General features: G+C 47.8%; 1 protein-coding gene across 1 annotated transcript in view; it reads left to right on the top strand.

The window, feature by feature from the left end:
- Myo5b (myosin VB) overlaps positions 1-19,815 on the top strand; it is a 213,827-nt gene that overhangs the window by 152,165 nt on the left and 41,847 nt on the right. Inside the window, exons 19-23 of the mRNA XM_059246817.1 lie at positions 3,179-3,390; positions 5,370-5,526; positions 5,902-6,141; positions 11,954-12,187; positions 19,156-19,240. Coding sequence (XP_059102800.1) covers positions 3,179-3,390; positions 5,370-5,526; positions 5,902-6,141; positions 11,954-12,187; positions 19,156-19,240 — 928 coding nt within the window. The remainder of the gene's footprint in view (positions 1-3,178; positions 3,391-5,369; positions 5,527-5,901; positions 6,142-11,953; positions 12,188-19,155; positions 19,241-19,815) is intronic.

The following is a 19,815-nucleotide window of genomic DNA, read 5'->3' on the forward strand; positions in this document are numbered from 1 at the left end:
TTTTGGGGCCTTTGAAAAACTGTTTTAAATGGAACAACCCAAAAATCACATTTCAGCCTGAAATATTGTTAAGAGCAGAACCACAAGGGGCAAATCCTTAAATATTTCAATAGTTATAGAGTTTATAGTTATAACAGAGTATTATAATCTGTGTCTACATAAAATGCTAAATTATAGAAAAATATCTTTCAGAATGTGATAAAAAAAATTGAATTAAGCATAATTTTGTAAACTAGCTGGCTAAGACAGTGCTGAGAGGGTGGCCTATAGTTAACTGTAGGTTGTACTTGATTGATGGGACTCTGGTTAACTATGATGTTGCTGTGGTCCATTCATCATCTGTAAATGGAGGCTTTTCTCTGTCCCACCCCATCTCACAGATGCTTTTAAAATAATCACTCAGAGGCTTATATTATAAATGCTTGGCAGATGGCTCGGGCTTATTAATAGCTAGTTCTTGCATTTAAATTAACCCATTTCTATTAATCTATATATCGCCACATGGCCTATGCCTTACTGGTTCTTTCACATCTTGCTTCTTGGGCAACTATCAGCATCTCTCTCTGGACTCTGCCCTTCTCCATCTCTGTCTTCAGTTTGAATATTCTACCTAACCTGCCTCGCCATTGGCCAAACAGCTTTATTTTATCAACCAGTGAGAACAACACATATTCACAGCGTACAGAAAGACATCCCACAGCAATCATCACTGTGCATGTTTTGACATTGCATTTTTCATAGGTTAGGAAAATGTGTTCAAGATCAGCTGAGTTCAGTAAATCTATAGCACTGGGACTTCTCAGTGTCAGGGCTGGCCTCATGGTGTATAGCCCGAGCCTGTGAGTAGCTTCCATGACCATGTGAGTGCTTTCCACTTTATCCAGAGTCATAGTTTACCCTTACCTGGATCCCTCCAAGGTTATTAGCAGAACCTCCATCCACAGATGAGGAAACTGAGGTACAGGAAGTGGCTGTAAATTGCTTAGGATTTCACAGGCATTCTAATGCACAGTGCCTACTGATCTGGGGTGACAGCTTAGGGCTAGTATGCACAGTTGTCCGTCCTGGAGATGGACTGCTCACTTGTGCTTCAAGACTTCCCTGCAGATAATACATTTCTTCATTTTCCCCAGCCCTTGGGCCATGTCTTCCAGAGACAACATTCCCTCTGAGTAGGACTTTGGCTGAGCCACAGGTTAGCCTTGAAGACCACGTGCCCAGTTCTCACCAGAGTGTTCTGTGTACTTAGGAGTAGAATGGTCAGAGGAGACATAGGGATGAAGATGGACGTAGGCTGAGCAGCATGGTCTACCAGCCCCCTTCTGTGAGGATGGGCTATTTGCTGGTAGATGCTTCATCAGGCAGTTTCTGAGGGCTTGATAAACCGCTGTAGCTAGTAAGAGGGGAGATGTGTATTCTGGTAGAATCACCCCTTCCAAGGCTTTCAGAATGCCTTCTCATCCTTAATCTCATGTGGCATGTCCTGTACTCTTTAAGCATGTACTGAGTTCCTTCTCTGCCCCAGTCAGGGATGTCCAGAGGGAAGGGTATAAAATGCCCCACAGACTTGCCTGCAGGAGGCATTTTCTCAACTCTGATTCCTCCTTCCAGATAACTCTAGCTTGTATCAAGTTGACAAAAACCAACCACCACAGTATATGACAGAACGTGGCTCCTTCCTGCCTGTGGTCTTCGTGGCAGCACACACTTAGATGACGATTGTTTGCAAAGAAGTTTCAGTCATCTGTGATTTACTCTCCCAGCCTTGTCCACAAGTGCCCTGCTGGGTCACCTTTCCTTATTTATTGGGGAAAACACAAGGAAGGACAACTAATTTTAATCTCATAGATATGATTAAGACAGTGACTACATGTTTGAAAAAAGAAGTTCATAGTAGAGTTTTGAGTGTTATTTGCAGTCTATAATTATGTGTGCACATCTGTGATCATTTAAGAATAATCAATCAAATGTTTACCAAACCAGGTCATTGCTTACACAAAGGCCCTGACCCCATGACTACTCTCCCCATTTTGTACCACAGCCCGAAAGCCTTGGGTGGCTGGCTCCTTCTGATACCTACCTTCAGTTTCCCGTACATAGCCCTTCTCCTGTCTCTTGGTACCACAAGACAGTGGCATCTGCTCTGATCTTCTAGAATACTCCTCTAGTCTTCCATGGGTACCCCCTTTGGCTCATGCAGATCTTTGCCCACCTCCACAGACATGACTGCCTAGACCAGTGACTTTCAACCTGTGAGCCACAAACCCTTTTATCACATATGAGATTTCCTGCATATCAGATATTCACATTATGATTCATAATAGTAGCAAAATTACAGTTATGGAGTATCAATGAAAATAATTTTATGGTTGGGGTCACCACAACATAAAGAACTGTATTAAAGGATCACAGCGTTAGGAAGGCTGAGAACCACTGGCCTAGACCATCCTTTTTGAACATTGCCTGTTTGTTTCTTGCTAATCTTTCCTGTAGCTAGAGTTTTTCTGCCTGGCCCACAGTCAGGACAAATCTCTCTCACCTGCCAGTCCCATAGCCGCTCAGACCCGACCAAGTAAACACAGAGACTTATATTGGTTACAAACTGTATGGCCGTGGCAGGCTTCTTGCTAACTTTTCTTACAGCTTAAATTAATCCATCTCTATAAATCTATACCTTGCCACGTGGCTCGTGGCTTACCGGCATCTTCACACACCGTTTCTCATCGTGGCGGCTGGCAGTGTCTCTCTGACTCAGCCTTCCACTTCCCAGCTTTATTCTCCTCCTTGTCCCTCCTACACTTCCTGCCTAGCCAATGGCCAATCAGTGTTTTATTTATTGACTAATCAGCAACACATTTCCATACAGAACATCCCACAGCAGTTTCCCATTCCTTAAAAGAGTCTCCTGCTTACTTTTCCATCTGCCCTCCCCATGATGTTGGATTTTTGAGAGCAGGCATCTTTTTAATGGCCACATCCTGGATCCATGTCTGTCTTATCATGAAGACTCAAGTCTGTTTAATGAATACTGAGAGTCTAGGTGTGTGTGTCTACTAGGGCAGGGGGAAGGGGAAGGGGGCACACATGCAATGTGGCAAGTAGTTCTGCCTTGGAAGGAAAGGCTAGTGTGTTTTGCAGAGTTCACTAACCAGCCAATCTCCCTCCCAACCTTGTAAAGGATCCCGATAAGTTCCAGTTTGGCCGCACCAAGATCTTCTTCCGGGCAGGCCAGGTGGCCTACCTGGAGAAGCTTCGTGCAGACAAGTTCCGGGAAGCCACTATCATGATCCAGAAGACTGTCAGGGGCTGGCTGCAGAAAGTAAAGTACCGTAGGCTGAAGGCAGCTACCTTAACCCTGCAGAGATTCTACAGAGGACACCTGGCCCGCAGGTGAGCCATTTGGGGGTACATGTGAGGTCAGGAGAAAGGGGGAGCCTCTCTGTCTGCAATCACAATCTTGGGCCCATCTGCTTCTTAGACTGCTCTTAGTGTCTGTGTGCATCCCTGTGATGCCCTTCTTTTTTTTTTTTTTTTTTTTTTTTTTTTTGTTTGTTTGTTTGTTTGTTTTTTTTGTTTTTCGAGACAGGGTTTCTCTGTGTAGTTTTGGTACCTGTCCTGGATCTCGCTCTGCAGACCAGGCTGGTCTCAAACTCACAGAGATCTGGTGATGCCCTTCTTGCTTCAGGGAGGAGATCTACCTTATGTGTCTCCTGATTCCCAATATATATCCCCAGTCCTCCAACACTAACCTAGTACCATCTGATTTGGGTGCAAACCAACCATTTCTACTTTGTGTGAACCCCAAAGTGAAACTACTATCTTTTAGGAAGAGAGATGACTCCAGTTAACTTGCACATAACCTATTTATGCCAGAATTTTAAAAACCCTTGGATGTTGGCTGGATGTGGAAAGGGCTGAGGAAGCCCTTCTATGAATACTCCTGCACTGAGACAGCACAGGGATGACATGCCTCCAGCCACAGCAGCTACCGTGCAAGAGAGCCGGGACACCAATAAGCCTCTCTTGCCTACCCAGTGCCACACAGAGAGCACTGCTGTTACAACTCTCTTCCTAACCGATGGCCCCGGGCTGGGCAACAACAGGATGTCAGAGGCCGTCTCTTCTGAGGCAGGTGTGAGAGCCCTAGCTTCCAGTGAGATGCAGGATGCCCCCTCCTCCTAGGTCTTCACAGGAGTTGTGAGATGGAGACCCAGCCTGCTCATAGTAGTGCTCACTCCTTTTTGCCTTAGAGAAATGATGGAAACTGCCATGAAATCTCGTGTTTCAGAACCAGTTTCTTAAGTGGCTGCTCAACCATCTCCACTAAAGAAAGAGAAACACAGACACACCCCACATCCTCACCCAACCCTAAGCTCAGTATAGGCCTCTTTTGTGTGGTAAAGGTGGAGATGCTGACCTTGCTCAGGTGCTCACCATAGGCTGCTTACTTATACACAGCCAGAGATGGCTCTTGCCATGTCACCTCTGCACTGTTAAGACAGCTCCAGTGCAGAAGCTGTGGAGATAAAAGGATAGACAGATCACCTCTGAGTGGCCCCGCACAGTCCCTGCCCACTAATCCCATCATCATTACTTGTCCCTCCCCGGAGAAGACACCACCTCAGGCTTCCTGCTGGTGATCCTGCAACAGCATGCTGCAGTCTCCCTGCAGGGAGCATGTGACCCAGGGGATGGACAAAGCCTTGTGTAAAGAAAGGACAGAGAGATAGACTAGGGGACCCGGAACTTCAGCATGCAGGTGCAGCGTGGCACTCAAGAGCACTTCCTTTCCCAGGGCTGTGCTAAGTGATCTCTTAGGTCCTCCTCAGCGTCGTTGGGTGTTCTGAGCCTCTCTCTGAGCCCTTGCAGTGAACTTGATGAGTGCTCAAGAAGGGTGGGAAGTGTCTGCTCTAGAGAGAGGTGGGTGGAGTGCTGAAGTGAGCGAGTGGGAATTTCAGGGAATTGAGAACTCGGAGGGAATCCTTGCTGGCCTGAGGAGTTTCTTTTCATTCGATGAACACGTGCTCTGGTCCTAAACTGCCAGGTCCTGAACTAGATGCAAGAACGCAGGGTGTTTGAACTATCTCCGAGCTTGTGGAGGCACAGGGGGACAGACAGCTGTGTGACCCCGTTAAGAATGGGAGATGCTGGCCTGGAGAGATGGCTCAGCAGTTAAGAGCACTGGCTGCTCTTCCAGAGGTCCCAGGTCCAATTCCCAGCACCCACACGGCAGCTCACACCTGTCTGTGACTCCAGTCTAGGTGGGGGTCCAACAAGGGCCACAGAGGGAAGGACTCACTTCACGAATAGCTCAGCTGGCCGAGTCCCTCTCCCTGGTTCCACCTGTGCTCTTCCTCCACTACTCCTAGGCTGGCCGAGCACCTGCGGAGAACCCGTGCAGCCATAGTGTTCCAGAAGCAGTACCGGATGCAGAGGGCCCGCCTGGCCTACCGGAGAGTCTGCTGGGCTGCGGTCATCATCCAGTCCTTCACTCGGGCCATGTTTGTGCGGAGAAACTACCGCCAGGTGAGCAGCTGCCGTGAGCATCTCACTTCATTTTCCAGCTCCCCCACACCAGGGCCACTGCCTCTTTCCAATGGAATAATCATTTGGCTTCCCAAAACTTTAAGCTTCTTAGACTGTGGCTTCCTGTCTAGTAAAATAAGGGTAGAAACAAGAGTTTGACTGTTGCTTTCCTGTGGACACATGATCTACAGAACCTAGCTCAAACTTTCCATCAAATCCTCAGGTGTTATGGGATTTGACACATTTTGGGAGACACATGTCTTCTGTCTCCCAAAACCAAGGCCAGCCCAGCTTTCACCCCAGGGTGGTTGCAGAAGCTGTACCTGTTCCCACCCTGCAGAACAAACCCACAGCCTGTGTGCTTGTCCTTACCAGGTCCTCAAAGAGCACAAAGCCACCATCATCCAGAAGTATGCCCGGGGCTGGATGGCACGTAGACATTTCCAGCAGCAGCGGGACGCCGCCATTGTCATCCAGTGTGCCTTCCGGAGGCTCAAGGCCAAGCAGGAGCTGAAGGCTCTCAAGATTGAGGCCCGCTCTGCAGAGCATTTGAAACGCCTCAATGTGGGCATGGAGAACAAAGTGGTCCAGCTGCAGCGGAAGATTGATGACCAGGTTGGTGGCAGGAGATTCCTACCTGGGTGTCGAGGCTTGTCAAGGGATACGGGGACATGCTGGAGAGGGGCCCCAAGCTTTCTCAGGGAGCTGCAGGTACCAGAAACCTCAGGGAATATTGTCCAGTGAGTAAGAATAGTTATTATTGTAGTACTCCACCCCAACAAAGATGCCAGGCCCTAACCCCCAGGATTGGTAAATGTGTTCCCTTGCATGCCAAAAGAAGCTTTGCAAGAGTACATGAGTTAGGGATGTGTGGATCTGTAGATGACCCTCGGTTGCCCAGGAGGACCTCATGGGGCTATAGAGTGCTCATAAGACGAAGGCCACAGACAGCATCAAGTGGCAGGAGGCAGGTCTACAAGCTCCAGGGTTCAGGCCACCTTTAGGAGCCACAGATAACCGTGGGAGGTTCTCCCCTGGAGTGTCCAAAGGACCACAGTCCCGCTGGCCACGTTTAGACTTCTGCACTCCAGAACTGTAAAGTAGTAGCTTCCAAGCTACCAACTTCATTGTATTCTTTATAGCAGCAATAGGATTGATAGACTGGTCCAGAGTCCTGCAGCCCTGGCCCTGCAGAGGCCGTGTGGGACAGCTAAAGCAATAGCTGGTGCTCACTAAAGGTTCGGTGCCCACATTGTTCTTTCCCATTTGTGTATGACAGTCCCCGTGAGGTAAATCTAGCTAGCTTCCTGTCTGGTAGGACATTGGTGTTGCATTGCTTAAGATTTTCACTCTGTCTGCCCTGGGCACCTTCACACATCAGCCAGTTAGATAAGCTGGGAGTTCATGATGAAGAAGCCCTCTATGGGTGGAGTTCTGTAAAAAGGATCTGAGGCAAGCATAGGATGCTGACTCCTTCTTTGAGGTCCTAAGGACTCAGGGTAGAGTACACATTGGAAACAGGTTCACACCACTCAGGTGGCCCAAGTGTCTGCGCCCCCAGGCCCCAGAAGACCTTTGTTCGGTGCCTGATTGTGTCAGACATTCTGTTAGGTTCCAGGTAGGAGGGAGTTGGCACAGCTTGGATGCTGTATTACAGAGATAAACCTTAGGACAGTGGAGATTTGGAGGCTTCTCATAGCCTCAGGGCAGGACAATAGGAGAGTCTTTTGCTTTTGATTTTTTTTCCTTAAAGATAGACTCCAATATAGTCCAGACTAGTCTGAAGCTCCATGGATACTGCTGTGTTTTTTTTTTTTTTTTGAGCACTCCAAAGCCTGTGATAGGTGTTTTATGTTCACTCACATATGATCCATACAGTAGATGATCCTCACATGATTGCATGAGTCATTTTGAAGGATGGTGGATTGGGGACATCAAACAACTTAGCCAAGCCACAGAGGAATAAAGTGTTAAAATCTTAACTGCACCCCAGGTCTCACCCCTTAGCTAAGAAGTGGTAGCTTCTTAGTCCCAAACGTCGCCAATGAGCTAGTCCTGTTCTTTGTGCTATTACCACTGAGTAAGGCTTCCAGGGAGGAAAAGAGACCCATTGTAAACAGGGGTCTGGCTGTGTTAAAGGGATCACAGGACCAGGCTTCCAAAAAAGCGAGGAGAGAAAGGATTCAAGGTGCACATGGTGGGGGTGTGGGAAAAAGAAGCTTAGCAGTGGGGGGCCATCAGACATGGTGGTGGAGGTCACGTGATCTTACTGTACCTGTTCTGTAGTAGGCAGCTTTAAACCTTCTCATAGCCTCAGGGCAGGGAAATAGGTGAGTCTTTTTGTTTTTTTAAGAACCTCTGATCTTTCTGTCTCTACCTCCCAAGCGCTGGAATCACAGGGGTGGGCTGCCAGGCTCGGTTTTATGCTGTGCTAGGGCTCAACCCGGGAATTCATGCTACAAGGCCAGCACTCTGCCAACTGAGCCACATTCCCAGTAAAATGAACCCTGTTATGGCTGAGTTAGCTGTCCTGCACATGAGCCCCAGTGTGGAGAGAGCTGGCAATGGAGCTTTTTGCTTTCCTGCCCTGGGCAGACACCAGGCTTCTGGGAAGAGCCGGTGCCCTGGGGGGTGTGTTCTCTGGGAGTTATCCAGAGTGCTGGCTTGATGGTATGGGGAGAGAGCCCCTCCAGGGCAAGCTGGGGATGCTCAGTCCCCACTTGGGTCAGCCTGTGGTGACACAGCTAGTCAGGGTGTCAGCGCCTGGGGGAAGAGGTCTGCTAGAACAGCAGGCACCACAGTGTCCTCTGTGTCTGTCAGGGCCGCCAGGGCCAGTGACTATCTGATGGGGTGGCCAGAAGGACAAGGAGGCTGAAAGCACTGTCCCCACTACGGGGGAGCCTGTGTGCCACAGGCCACCCTGGCCCTGGTGTCACGTAGTGCTCAGCACCAGCCTTGCTGATGGGCAAAGTCAACCCCAGGGGATAAAAATACTATAGCATTTTACACCCCACACAATTGAACATCCGAGGGAAGTAGATTGGAAAGGCCTATTTTTAAAAAGAAGCTTTTCTTCCTTAAGCTTCCTGCTTGGCAAACATCTGTGAGCAGTGGCAGATGTTGTCACCCCGGGCAAGGCTTCCTGTATGCAGTGGGTGATCAGGAGACATGAGATCTTTCTCACACTGTTCCCCATGTGACTCTCACGCCAGGCACTGTTCCCACAAATTAACTCATTGATCTTCAACATACCTACGGGATAAGTTTTACTATTACCCCATTTTAAAAATGAGTACACTAAGGGCACAGAGGGGATGAGTAACCTACCAAAAGTCACACAGCCAGCAGGTGGCCTGGCTGGGATTGAAACACAGCAGGCTGTTTTCGGGCAGGTTTTGCTACCTCTAGCTGGGTTTCTAGCTCTTGGGGTGTGTGAGGAATGCTCTTCAGGCCAAACAAGGCTGTAATGTAGGTTTAGGGTCATGTTCACTAGTTCACTAAAAGTATCATGTCCTTGGGACTGGTGAGCAATGTGTGACGATATCACCATGAGTACTGGACATAGATCTCTTGGTGGGCAGACCAGCTATGGGGAAGTGAGTTGGGTGCCTTTTCCCCTATGACTCCAGGAGCTAATCTAGACAGCTGTTCTCCTTACAGTCTTTAAGCCAGAAGGAAAAAGATGCCAGAGAGAAAGTGTCCCAAAGTCACTTATCAGAATAGCGTGACATAAGAGGTAGTGAGTGTCTCAGTTGCAGGAGACAGGAGTCGGCTGAGAGTATTCCCACCACTATGGGAAGGAAGCCAAAAGGCAAAACCAGGTGAGATGAACACCCCAAGTTCATGCCTTAAGGCTGAGGACCCCAGCTGCAGGGAACAGACTCCATTTGACACCAAGCTTGTGAGTAATCAACAGAGGACAGGGTCACAGGAGAGAGCCCCTCAGGAGGAAACAGGGTGATCAGGAGACCGGAGCTGTCCCTGGTGCTAACACACCTCTCTTCTGGGTTTTTGGTCTCTGATGTCAACACTACCTCCTTCACAGTACCTTTCAGCAGCAGAAACAGGGACCATCCCAGAAATTACCCTATAGTGTCCCTAGTGTTAGCCTCCGGTATGACATGCTTAAACCAAAAGGATAGAGTCCATAAACTCTGCCATTGTGGCAGAGTGACATGGCCAGGTTTTACAGTTTCTTGTAATAGAACTCATGATTCTTAGGCCCTTGTGAATATAAGGTTGTGTTTAAATATTTTTATCTGAAAAAAAAATAAACCAAATCAATAGTTTAGTCAGTGGCCTTTAAATCAGTTTGATTCAAGATAGTTAATAGTCACTCAATAAATGCTGCATTAGTCCGTATTTTATGATTCTCAAGGGCATCCGTATATGTTAGGAAAACAGTCTGCTATGAGTTACAGCTTTGGGACCTTTCTGTGTCCCAGTTTCACAGCTGCAGATCATGTGGGGACTACCAGTCACCCTCACTGAAGGTGAGGTCTGACAGGCATAAATGAGGTACAGTGATAGCTCAAAGTGAGCACTCACATGCCGGAGGCTGTGACTTCACCATGAAGATTCTTGCAATGATTTTCCATCTTCCCACACCAGCCCACATCTGACTGGGTGACTGGGAACCACCATGAGTCTGATTGTGTGGGTTCTATGAGACATAAAGCATACAGCCGCAGGAAGCCAGGTGCAGGGGTTGTTTGGGTGACAAGGCTGATAGTGATGAGTGGGAGTGGGAACCGGCAGCAGCCAGAGGGACTCCATGGAGAACACAGGCCAATGAGGCACAGTGACTGTGTGGCACATACCAGATGAGCACTTTGTTCCCTACACCTTAAGAATGACTTTCTAAGATGGGAATCGCTCTTATCCCTAGTTTACACGGGAAGAAGTGGGCCACAGAGAAGTGGGTGTCTGGATCAGACACCCAGAGGGATAAGGACAAGATGAGCTCAGGTCTGTCAGCTTCAGAGAACTTCTTCCCCAGTGTTTGAGTCTGGTCTCCAGTAGCATCAGGATCAGCAAAGCTGAGTCTTCCAGAAACATCAGCATTCCAAAATGTCATCTTTGACCATAGCAGAGTGAGATGTGCCTGCATCCCCTGCCTCTACCGCCATGTGTAGTCTCTTCGTATTCCAACTAGCTCCATTTAGGGAACTCAGCCACCTCTCTACCCTTGTTGATCTGGCCCAGGCCGGGCCAGTGGGAGTTGACAACTGATCTGAGTTAACTCACATCCAAGAGCAGAGATGAAGACCAAGAGTAGCTGGCCAAACATGCCCTCTACCTGTGCAGGGATCTTCTGCCTCCAGTGTAGACCCAGACCCTGGTGAGCAATTCACACAGGTATTGATCTTTCTAAATAGATGCTGCTTAGTTGGATTTCTTTAGTTGGATTTCTCTAGATTCGCCAGGTGAGGCTGATAGCAAGACATAGGTAGGGAGGAGAAGGCTGTACCTGGAGCTTGCGGAGAGTGTGGGGAATCTTGCACATGAGGCATGTGCTGCTTGCACGCTCAGACACAGCACTTCAAGCTGTGAGCTGCTGTATAGATGCCAGCAGCTTTTCTTTGAGAGTTCCTGTGCGGTTTAATTTCTCTGTGAATTAGTCATTGATTCCTGATGCCCTGGCTTAATGGCATTTTAGCCAATGGCTCTGTTCTGCTTGGAGTTCCTGTAAAGCACAGCAAAGAAGAGCAATCAATGAGAGCTGCTTGCCTGCTGATTCAGAGCTCTCTTTCCTCTGCTCCACTTCTCCATACTGACCACTCCGCCCCACACGCCCTCCATCCTCCCAGCCTGTCATTGACACCGAGCTTGATCCTGGGAGCAGGTTCTCAGGGCCTGATGCACACACAAGCTGGCTGCCGATTGGGAACACAGTCTATGGATGGGGGTTGTCAGATGTCAATCTCTCTGGTGAGAGCTGTGTGGTGTGAGCCATGTTGACAGGTGGCAAGAGAGACCCTGGGGCCTCTTGGAGGGCCTCCTTGAAAGAGGGGATGCTGAAGGGGTCCTTTGTCTCAGAGGAAGGGATTGGGTTACAGCTCTTTGTGCCAGTAAGTCCATGACCAGGAGGGCTTGATGTGAAAGCCTGGGGAACCCTAAGAGGCCAAGACTGCAGGTTCAGAAAGCTGCCTTCATTATTGCTGCAGCCAGCAGACCTACTCTGTGAGTGCTCACGTGTTCTCCCTGGACTATTTCAATGTCAGTGCTGCTGTTTGTGTCTCCCTCTGCTTCCAGGTTCACAATAGAAGTTTAAAGTGTTAGGGAGATGTCAGGAGAGTGCCTGGGCATGTGATGATTCTGAGATTTAATTAGAAGTCCTTTCCTGGTGGCCTCCACATTTTTTTCCTGACTCAATAACCCTGTCTCTTTCTTTATCCTCTCCCACATCTGCCGATGCTCTCTACAGAACAAAGAGTTCAAGACTCTGTCAGAGCAATTGTCGGCAGTCACCACCACACATGCCATGGAGGTGGAGAAGCTGAAGAGGGAGCTGGCACATTACCAGCAGAACCAGGAGGCTGATGCCAGCCTGCAGCTGCAGGAGGAGGTGCAGAGCCTGCGCACTGAACTACAGAAGGCTCAGTCGGAGCGCAGGGTCCTAGAGGATGCCCACAGCAGGGAGAATGGCGAGCTGAGAAAGGTACGCATGGACCCAGGGAGCAGGGCTGGCGAAGGGTTGGTGGGCGGGCTTCATGCTGGGAAATTTCCCTGATTTCCAGGCCTTGTGTCCACAGACCAGCCCACCCTTCTTCACTTCATAAATGGCTGTGCTTCGGGGTCATACCACAAATGTCTACTCCTGAGCAAGTGTTCATTGAGAGGCTGCTGTTAGCTAATCCCTGGCTCCTCTGGGAGAGTGAATGTTGTCTTTCTTTGCTCATCTTTCTTAAAGCCTCGAGCCCGTTCCTAGGTCCGCTCTCCAGATCTAGTTCTTAGTGAGAGAGATGACAGCTGTTAAGTGTTCTGGGGCTTCAGCAGTCTGTAGCCATCGCTCCCACCAGGAAATCTGTATATTTCAGGGGTCTGCTCTGTGTGTGTAGCCTGACTTCTCAGTCTACTTCATAAGGCTTACCCCAAGTCCATGAAATGGGACTTCCTGGGGATGCTTCCACTGCTCCAGATGTTCAACTATGAAGAAGCTCTTCTGAACTCCCAAGATAGCTCTTCCAACTAGGGGAAGTCCCACACTAGAGGGCTGTCTATGGGTTGAGAACACCTCTGTTCTCTCCCCCATCTCTACCATGACCCAACTAGAAGAAAAATAGTGCACGGTCCACGTGCTTAGTATCTATCTACCATACAGAGTCATTGAGAACTTGACGAAGGAGAGAGTCGGTGTTGGTTAGTGCTGGAAGAAAAACTCTGAAACTGGGACAGACACAGAAATACTAACCCTAACCCCAACTCTATATTGTCAAGTGTGAGCAAGAACCCCTGCTAGTCATAGTGCCCATGTGTAGGTGTGTATGTATATACATAAGCCCATGTCGGCACATGGCCTTGGTCATCTCTAAGGCTGCTTCTGGACTTGTAATAGCCAACACATGTGATTTTGTGTGCTTTTCTAAACTGAACAGAAGACTTCAGTCCTGCTCTGTAGTCCTCGGCTCTTCCACTGCCCTGCTTGTAGCTGAGAACTATGGACTCTCATTTCCTTTCCCTGCTTCCCACAAAAATTTTAAATTGGTGTCTCAGAGCACCTAAAATAGCTGGGTTTCCATCCAAAGGTAGGTAAGGGTTTATTGTATAAAAACTTCCTTGGCAAAGCCAGAGAAGCCAAGTCCATCCTGCTCTCCTTTAAAAATGGCTGTCACCTGTTGGCCCAGAGATTGAATACAACTAGAGCTTGGCACGGGCAAGAAGAGAGTCCAGGGCACTGCAAGAGAGGGGATGGTTGGAGCACAGATACCTGCTCCCCACACCGTCTTTTGAGATGGATTTTTGCCATGTATCCCTGGCTGGCCTACAACTTGCTATGTAGATCAGCATGGCCTCAAACTCACAGAGATCTGCCTGCCTTTGCCTCCTGAGTGCTGGGATGAAAAGCATGCAGCAATATACCTAGCTAAAACCCTCTTCTCTAACTCCAAATGAAATACGAGCCTATGTTAACAACCTCAAAAGACACTAGAATAGAGTGATCCATTGAGTGGGGAGATCCACTCCTTCTAGGAAATGGAAACATGGAAAATGGGAAACAGACATTCTCCTTTCTCTAACAGACTGTGGAATATTTTATTCCAGTGGTTGGAGAATGGTCGAGGGATGGCTGGCTCCCAGTTTCTATTCTAGTGTCTGCCTGGCTGGGGTTTAATATTTAGCAAAGGCAGTATCCAGCCTGAACAAATGCTGAATAAGAAGACAGTTGGTCTCCTCCTGGTTGTGTCCAGGGGCTTTCTCTGCATTGAGTGAGATTGATGAGACCAGCAAAGCACAGAGTTGGAGCCAGCGGCTGGCGGATGTTTAATTAATGGGTTTGATGTTCCTGTCAGCAGAAACTGCAAGTGCTGTATTGGAACTGGCATCCTGGAACACTTGGGGCTGCCACCTCTGATGGTTTTACCTAGTAGGCCACATGGCTATGCTGCCTTAGCCCTTAGGAGTCAGGAATTCATCTCTGTGTCCACAGAGCATGGAGCTGCCCCTGTCACACCCAGCCTATCGTTTTCTGCAGAGGGAGACATTACTTCAGCCTCTCCATAGAGTAGTCCTCACTAAGGCTCCTAACTTTGTCCCTTCTATTCCTTCTTAAAGTCTCAGAATCCCTCCCTGGCTGCCTTCATGCAGCTGTGCTTTTTTGTGTGACTTTGTTACTTAGAAGGGAGGTGGCTACCTGGGCTGCCATTGGCATGGAGGCAATAGCTCTGTCTTAGTTAGGGTTTCAATGCTGTGAAGAGACACCATGACCACAGCAACTTTTATAAAGGAAAACCCTTAATTTGGGTAGCTAACAGTTTCATTATCATCATGGTAGGAAACATGGAGGCAAACGTGGTGCTGGAGAAAGAGCTGAAAGTTCTACATCTTGATCCGCAGGCAGCAGGAAGTGAACTGTGACTCTGGGTATAGCTTGAGCATAGGAGACCTCAAATTCCATCCCAACAGTGACATACTTCCTCCAACAAGGCCACACCTGCTAATAGTGGCACTCCCTTTGGGGGCCATTTTCTTTCACACCACCACAAGCTCCTAATTCAGAATGGGCTCTGAAGGTTTCACAGAGCCTACCTTGGTACAAGGGTACAGTGGGAGGGGAAAAGCGACCCACAGCCAACTGCTTGACCCTGAGGCATCCTTGGGATTTTCCAGGTGTCTAGTAGGCCCCAGGTCCTGAGCGCTTCAGCTGGTGCATCAGGTTGTGTGTTGGTCCACATTATCAGTCACAGAACCACCTCCTGCTGATTGGTTGGCTTCCTTGCGTGGTTCCAGTTTATGGCCTTAGGTTTGAGGTTTTGCTGAATGGAAGCAGAGGCATCTGACTGGAAAGAGTACAGGGCTCTCATGTGTTGAGTCTTCTCAAGGTGTAGCTCAGAGATTCTTGGACCTGCTGTACTCAGAGTTGTGATTTTATTGGCTCAGGATTTGTGGCTTCATGAAAAAGCTGGCAGTTACTAGAAAGGGCTTGAACTCACCTGAGGATGACGGGTCTTGCCACAGAATGATAGAAGTCATTGTCCTTCACGCAGCAGGTGCTTATTGAGTGCCTTGTGTGTTAGAGACTCTTCTACATAGTGAGACAAAAATAATAACCAAAAAGGTCCTTTGCATCTTAGGAAACAGAAGGTGGAGACGGGAGTCCTTCTGAGATTATCCACCATGTGCTATAAAAGAAAGCTGAGCAAAGGGGATGAAGAGTGGCTTATAGGGGTAGCGGGGCATGGGTCACATGTGACAGCCAGAGGTGCCTCTCTAAGAAGACCCCTGAGTGAGGTAAGAGTGAGCCATGAGGACTTCTATAGTGGCTGGTACTGAGCAGACAGGAGAAGAAGAATAGTAAGGATTTGGCAGAGAGATGGGGTCAGACCTGGAAGTCCTCTGTGATCTCAGGAACCGCTGTAACCTGTGAAACCTCCAGAGATAAGCAACTCTGTCTTTAGAATTGAAGGCTCTTTGAGCTGGGTAATGAACTGGAACACATGCCCTGGACTATCCTGGAGATGCGAGATTTAGTCATTATTTTGAATTTGCTTACATATCCAAAGGATGTTAATTTCAACTTTTGTGTTCAGATTCCATTGCCTAAATATTTAACATCATTGTCATCACTGTGTGTGTGCGCGTGCGCGTGCATGTGCGTGTGTGTGTGTGTGCAGGTCAGAGGATAACTTTTAAGAGTCAGTCCTCTCCTTCTATCTGGAATTGAGGTCAGGTCATCGGGCTTGGTGGCAGCCCCCCTTCCCTCTGACACACCATCTCACCAGCCTCTCACCCCTTAGATTTTGGAATATTTTTAATTTATTCTTTGAGACCATCTGCTACTATCTCTTTCCAGCTCCTCCTAGTGTCCCACACTCTAAAACTTCAGGTGTTCTTTTTTTTTCTTGTTTTTAATAACTTTGTGAGTCCAATTAGGCTGCCCATATATACATGGCTGTGAGATCATCCACTGGGGCATGGGCAACCTCCCAGTGGCCATGTCCTCAAAGGAGAGTGACTCTCCTTCCCTGAGTAGACATCAGCTGTCAATAGTTCCTCCACCAAGGGTGGAACCTCAGCTTCCTTGTCCCACCCCTGCTGGGATTTCAACTGCCTTCATCTTGTGCAGGTAACCACGGTCATGCCATGTCATTTTTCAGAGCTCCTCCCCTTCCTCAAGCTCTTCCATTCTTTCCACCCATTCTTCTCTGGTGTTCCCTGAGCCTTGGATAGGCGGGGCGGGAGGCAGGAGGGGAGGCGAGGAGGCATCTGCTGTGGATGACCCATCCACAGCCAGCACTGACTATCACTTAAACCTGGCATTTTGACCATTTATGATTCTGCATCAACCACTGCCCATGCAAAAAGAAGCCTCTCTAACCAAAGTGGTGAGAAACAAAAATTTATGGATGTAAACATAAACATAAGAAGGTAGTTTGACAGCATGACCAATTAGCAAGGCTTACTGTTGTAAGTTCCCCCTCAGGAACTGTTAGTCTTAGTCATGGATTTATAATCCCAGCTTGAATCCCTCCAATGTAAAAGACCTCGTCATAACAGAAAGTGATTGGCTACCCCTCTAACCTTCAGGCAACTGTTGCATCTCTCCAGGCAGGCCAGTATTGTAACATGTCAGGTCCAGCACTGGATAAGACCATTGATGCCTTCCCCCTATCCCCTCAACAGTCTTCATAGTTCCTTCTAGCATTATGTAAGCTATCCAGCAGAGAGGAATTTTTCTGGTCGGTTCAAGGTTGATTTCTCTATGTCCTGAGTCCAAAGTGAGTGGCATCTTCAGCAATAAGGTCTTAACATCTAGTCCTTGAGGGCAACTAAGAGCAATGGCGTTAACCTATGTTATTTTGGTGGCTTCTGTGGCCTCCCTGACCAACAACTCATGGTGGAGTGGATAGCCCATGTATATAAGTTACTTTACTGTTGCTGTGATAAAATAGCATGACTAAAAGCAGTTTAAGAAAGTAAGGGTTTGTTTTGCCTTACGGTTCCAGGGGGAGAGTCCATCATGGGAGGAAAGAAGACAGGGCAACAATCAGGGAAAATACAATGGCAAGAGAAGGAAGCTATCTAATCACATCCACACACACAACAGGAAGTGGGGCAAGGGTAGAAACACTCAAAGCCTGCCCCTGGTGGCATACTTCCTACAGCAAGGCTCCACCTCCTAAAGGTACCATGACACCCACCCCCAAACATTGCTACCAAACTGGGGACCTAGTGTTCAAATATATGATGAGCATGTGGGAGACATTTCTCACTGGAACCATACTGCCAGGTTGTCCTATCCTCCGAAGCCATCCCACTGCAGATGGTCTGTTGGTCCATAGGCTGAGTGGGTAAGCCAAGCTTCATATGATCTGAAAAGGGCTGTAGAGGAACATGACTGACAATAAGAGAAGACACTGGATGCTTCATCCTTGGAAGATAAGAAGGCTTCTTGGAAAAGTGATAGATGAGACCTAAATAATGGGAAAAGCAACTACTGAAGAGTGAATTCAATGTAGAACCATTAGAAGGTGGGGGTGTGATTTCAGTGTAGACAGCCCTTACCAATTCATCATACAGATGCTATTTTTTGTGGATAGCTTCTTTTACCCAGCATTATGTTTTTCATGGATCTAACACTTTGTTTTTAATTTTATTGTGTTTATTTATCTTGGAGGGGTACATACATGCCATAGCTTGTGTGTAGAGGCCAGAAGACAACTTTCAAAAGTCTACTCCCAAGCTGGGGTGGTGGTGGCACACACCTTTCAACCCAGCACTTGGGAGGCAGAGGCAGCTACGTCTCTGAGTTCAAGGCCAGCCTGGTCTACAGAGCAAGTTCCAGGACAGCCAGAGCTACACAGAGAAACCCTGTCCCTATTTCCTCTACCATGTAGGTTCCAGGAATTGAACACAGGTCATCAGCCTTGGCAGCAAGCACCTTTACCTTCTGAGTTGACTCACTGGCCCTAGTTAGTATTTTAGTAATTATTGCTAAATCCTAAGTCATTGTAGGGCTATGCCATTGGGCCATGAGTTGATTAGCATTTAGTTGTTTTTACTTTTGACTCCTATGAGTAGTGTTACTATAGTCACCTTTGTATAGGTTTTTATGAAGGTTAGGTTTTTATTCCTCTGGGGTATATAATTAGAAGTGGGATTTCTGGGTCACTTGGACATTATCTCATGCTTAATACTAACGAATGATTTCAAAGTCTTTTTAGAACATTAATCTGCATTGTTACTTTAAGAAAAACACAAATATTTCTATAATCACAATTTTTTCTCTTCAGAAGTCCTAGGTTTTTCTTTAATGTTGCCTCTTTTTCTTATTTAACTTATTATTTATTTTTGCAGTCATAATCACCTGTGGTTGAATCCATTTTCTTAAGTATAGCGTTTACTGGTGACCCACCAGATTCCCATCACCCCATGTTTCCTTTGGTAGTGTTCTCAGGAGCCACATGCCGGGATTAGATCTGGGTGTCAGTACCACATGTGTCTCCCCATCTCAGAATCTGGAACACTGGTCCAGTGAGGCAGGGGAGGGCAGATGGGACAAAGACCAGAGACGTTGTGACCATTGTGAGCTTCTGGCTTTCCCAAGACTCAGATTTGATAGCTCATGATTCAGCAAGAGAGACAAGTACAGAGGGCTTTCTTTTCTGTGCGTCCATCAATAAGGAAGGAGTGTGAGCTGAGCATGGACATTTGGGGGGTCTCTGTGAGTCCCAGATGACCACAAGCAGTTTGACCCACTCTGTCTTGCTTAACTTGGATTCTCTCTGTATATAATTTTCCTTCAGAATAAAAGCAGCTTTGGTTGAATCCGTTTTCCTAGGTAGGGCATTTACCCATGACCTATCAGAAGTCCATCTCCTCTGAAGGATCCTCTTCTATCACACAAGCGAAGAATTTTTTGTTTTGTTTTGTTTTCTGGGTTTCGTTTTACCTGTTGATCTCTTTCAGCGAGTTGCAGACCTGGAACATGAAAATGCTCTCTTGAAGGACGAGAAGGAGCACCTTAATAACCAAATCCTGCGCCAATCAAAAGGTAAGCTCCAACCAGCTGTACATCCCTCTTCTCTCTCTTCGCTGTTCCCTGGCCTGCTAGATGATGCAGAGGAGGAAGGGCTTACTAAGGGAGAGCTGGGGGAAAGGATGGTGAATCTTAGCATCCTGCTGTGACATTCCTTTGGAGAGTCTGTTGAAAGGGGAACATGTTCTTCATGTGTGAAACCACATGTGGGACTTGGGATCAGGAGGTCCTCTATTCAAAGCATGACACTGCTGCACAAGCCCTGTGACCTTGTGTGAGTATCCATCTGAAAATGGGCAGGAAAGACAGACCCGGAAGGGCTTGTGAGAGAAGTGAGCAAGATACACAGGCGAAGTGCTTAAGCTGGTGCTTAGCACAGTTGGGCGCCCGTGCGTGTTTTTACATTTGTCTTGCTCATCCTTATCACCTGTGTCTCCTACCACACGGTCACTCTGTTTGCTGAAGGACAGGATCTTTGATTAGACCCTAGATGAGCCTCTCTCAAGTGCTCACCAACTCCCAGGCTGCCACCCACCCCTGTGACTCACTTGTCTGAGGGGGGACAGTGGAGTGCATAAACCCAGTTCTTG

The sequence above is a fragment of the Peromyscus eremicus genome, chromosome 19, assembly GCF_949786415.1.
Source record: "Peromyscus eremicus chromosome 19, PerEre_H2_v1, whole genome shotgun sequence".
NCBI lineage: Eukaryota > Metazoa > Chordata > Mammalia > Rodentia > Cricetidae > Peromyscus > Peromyscus eremicus.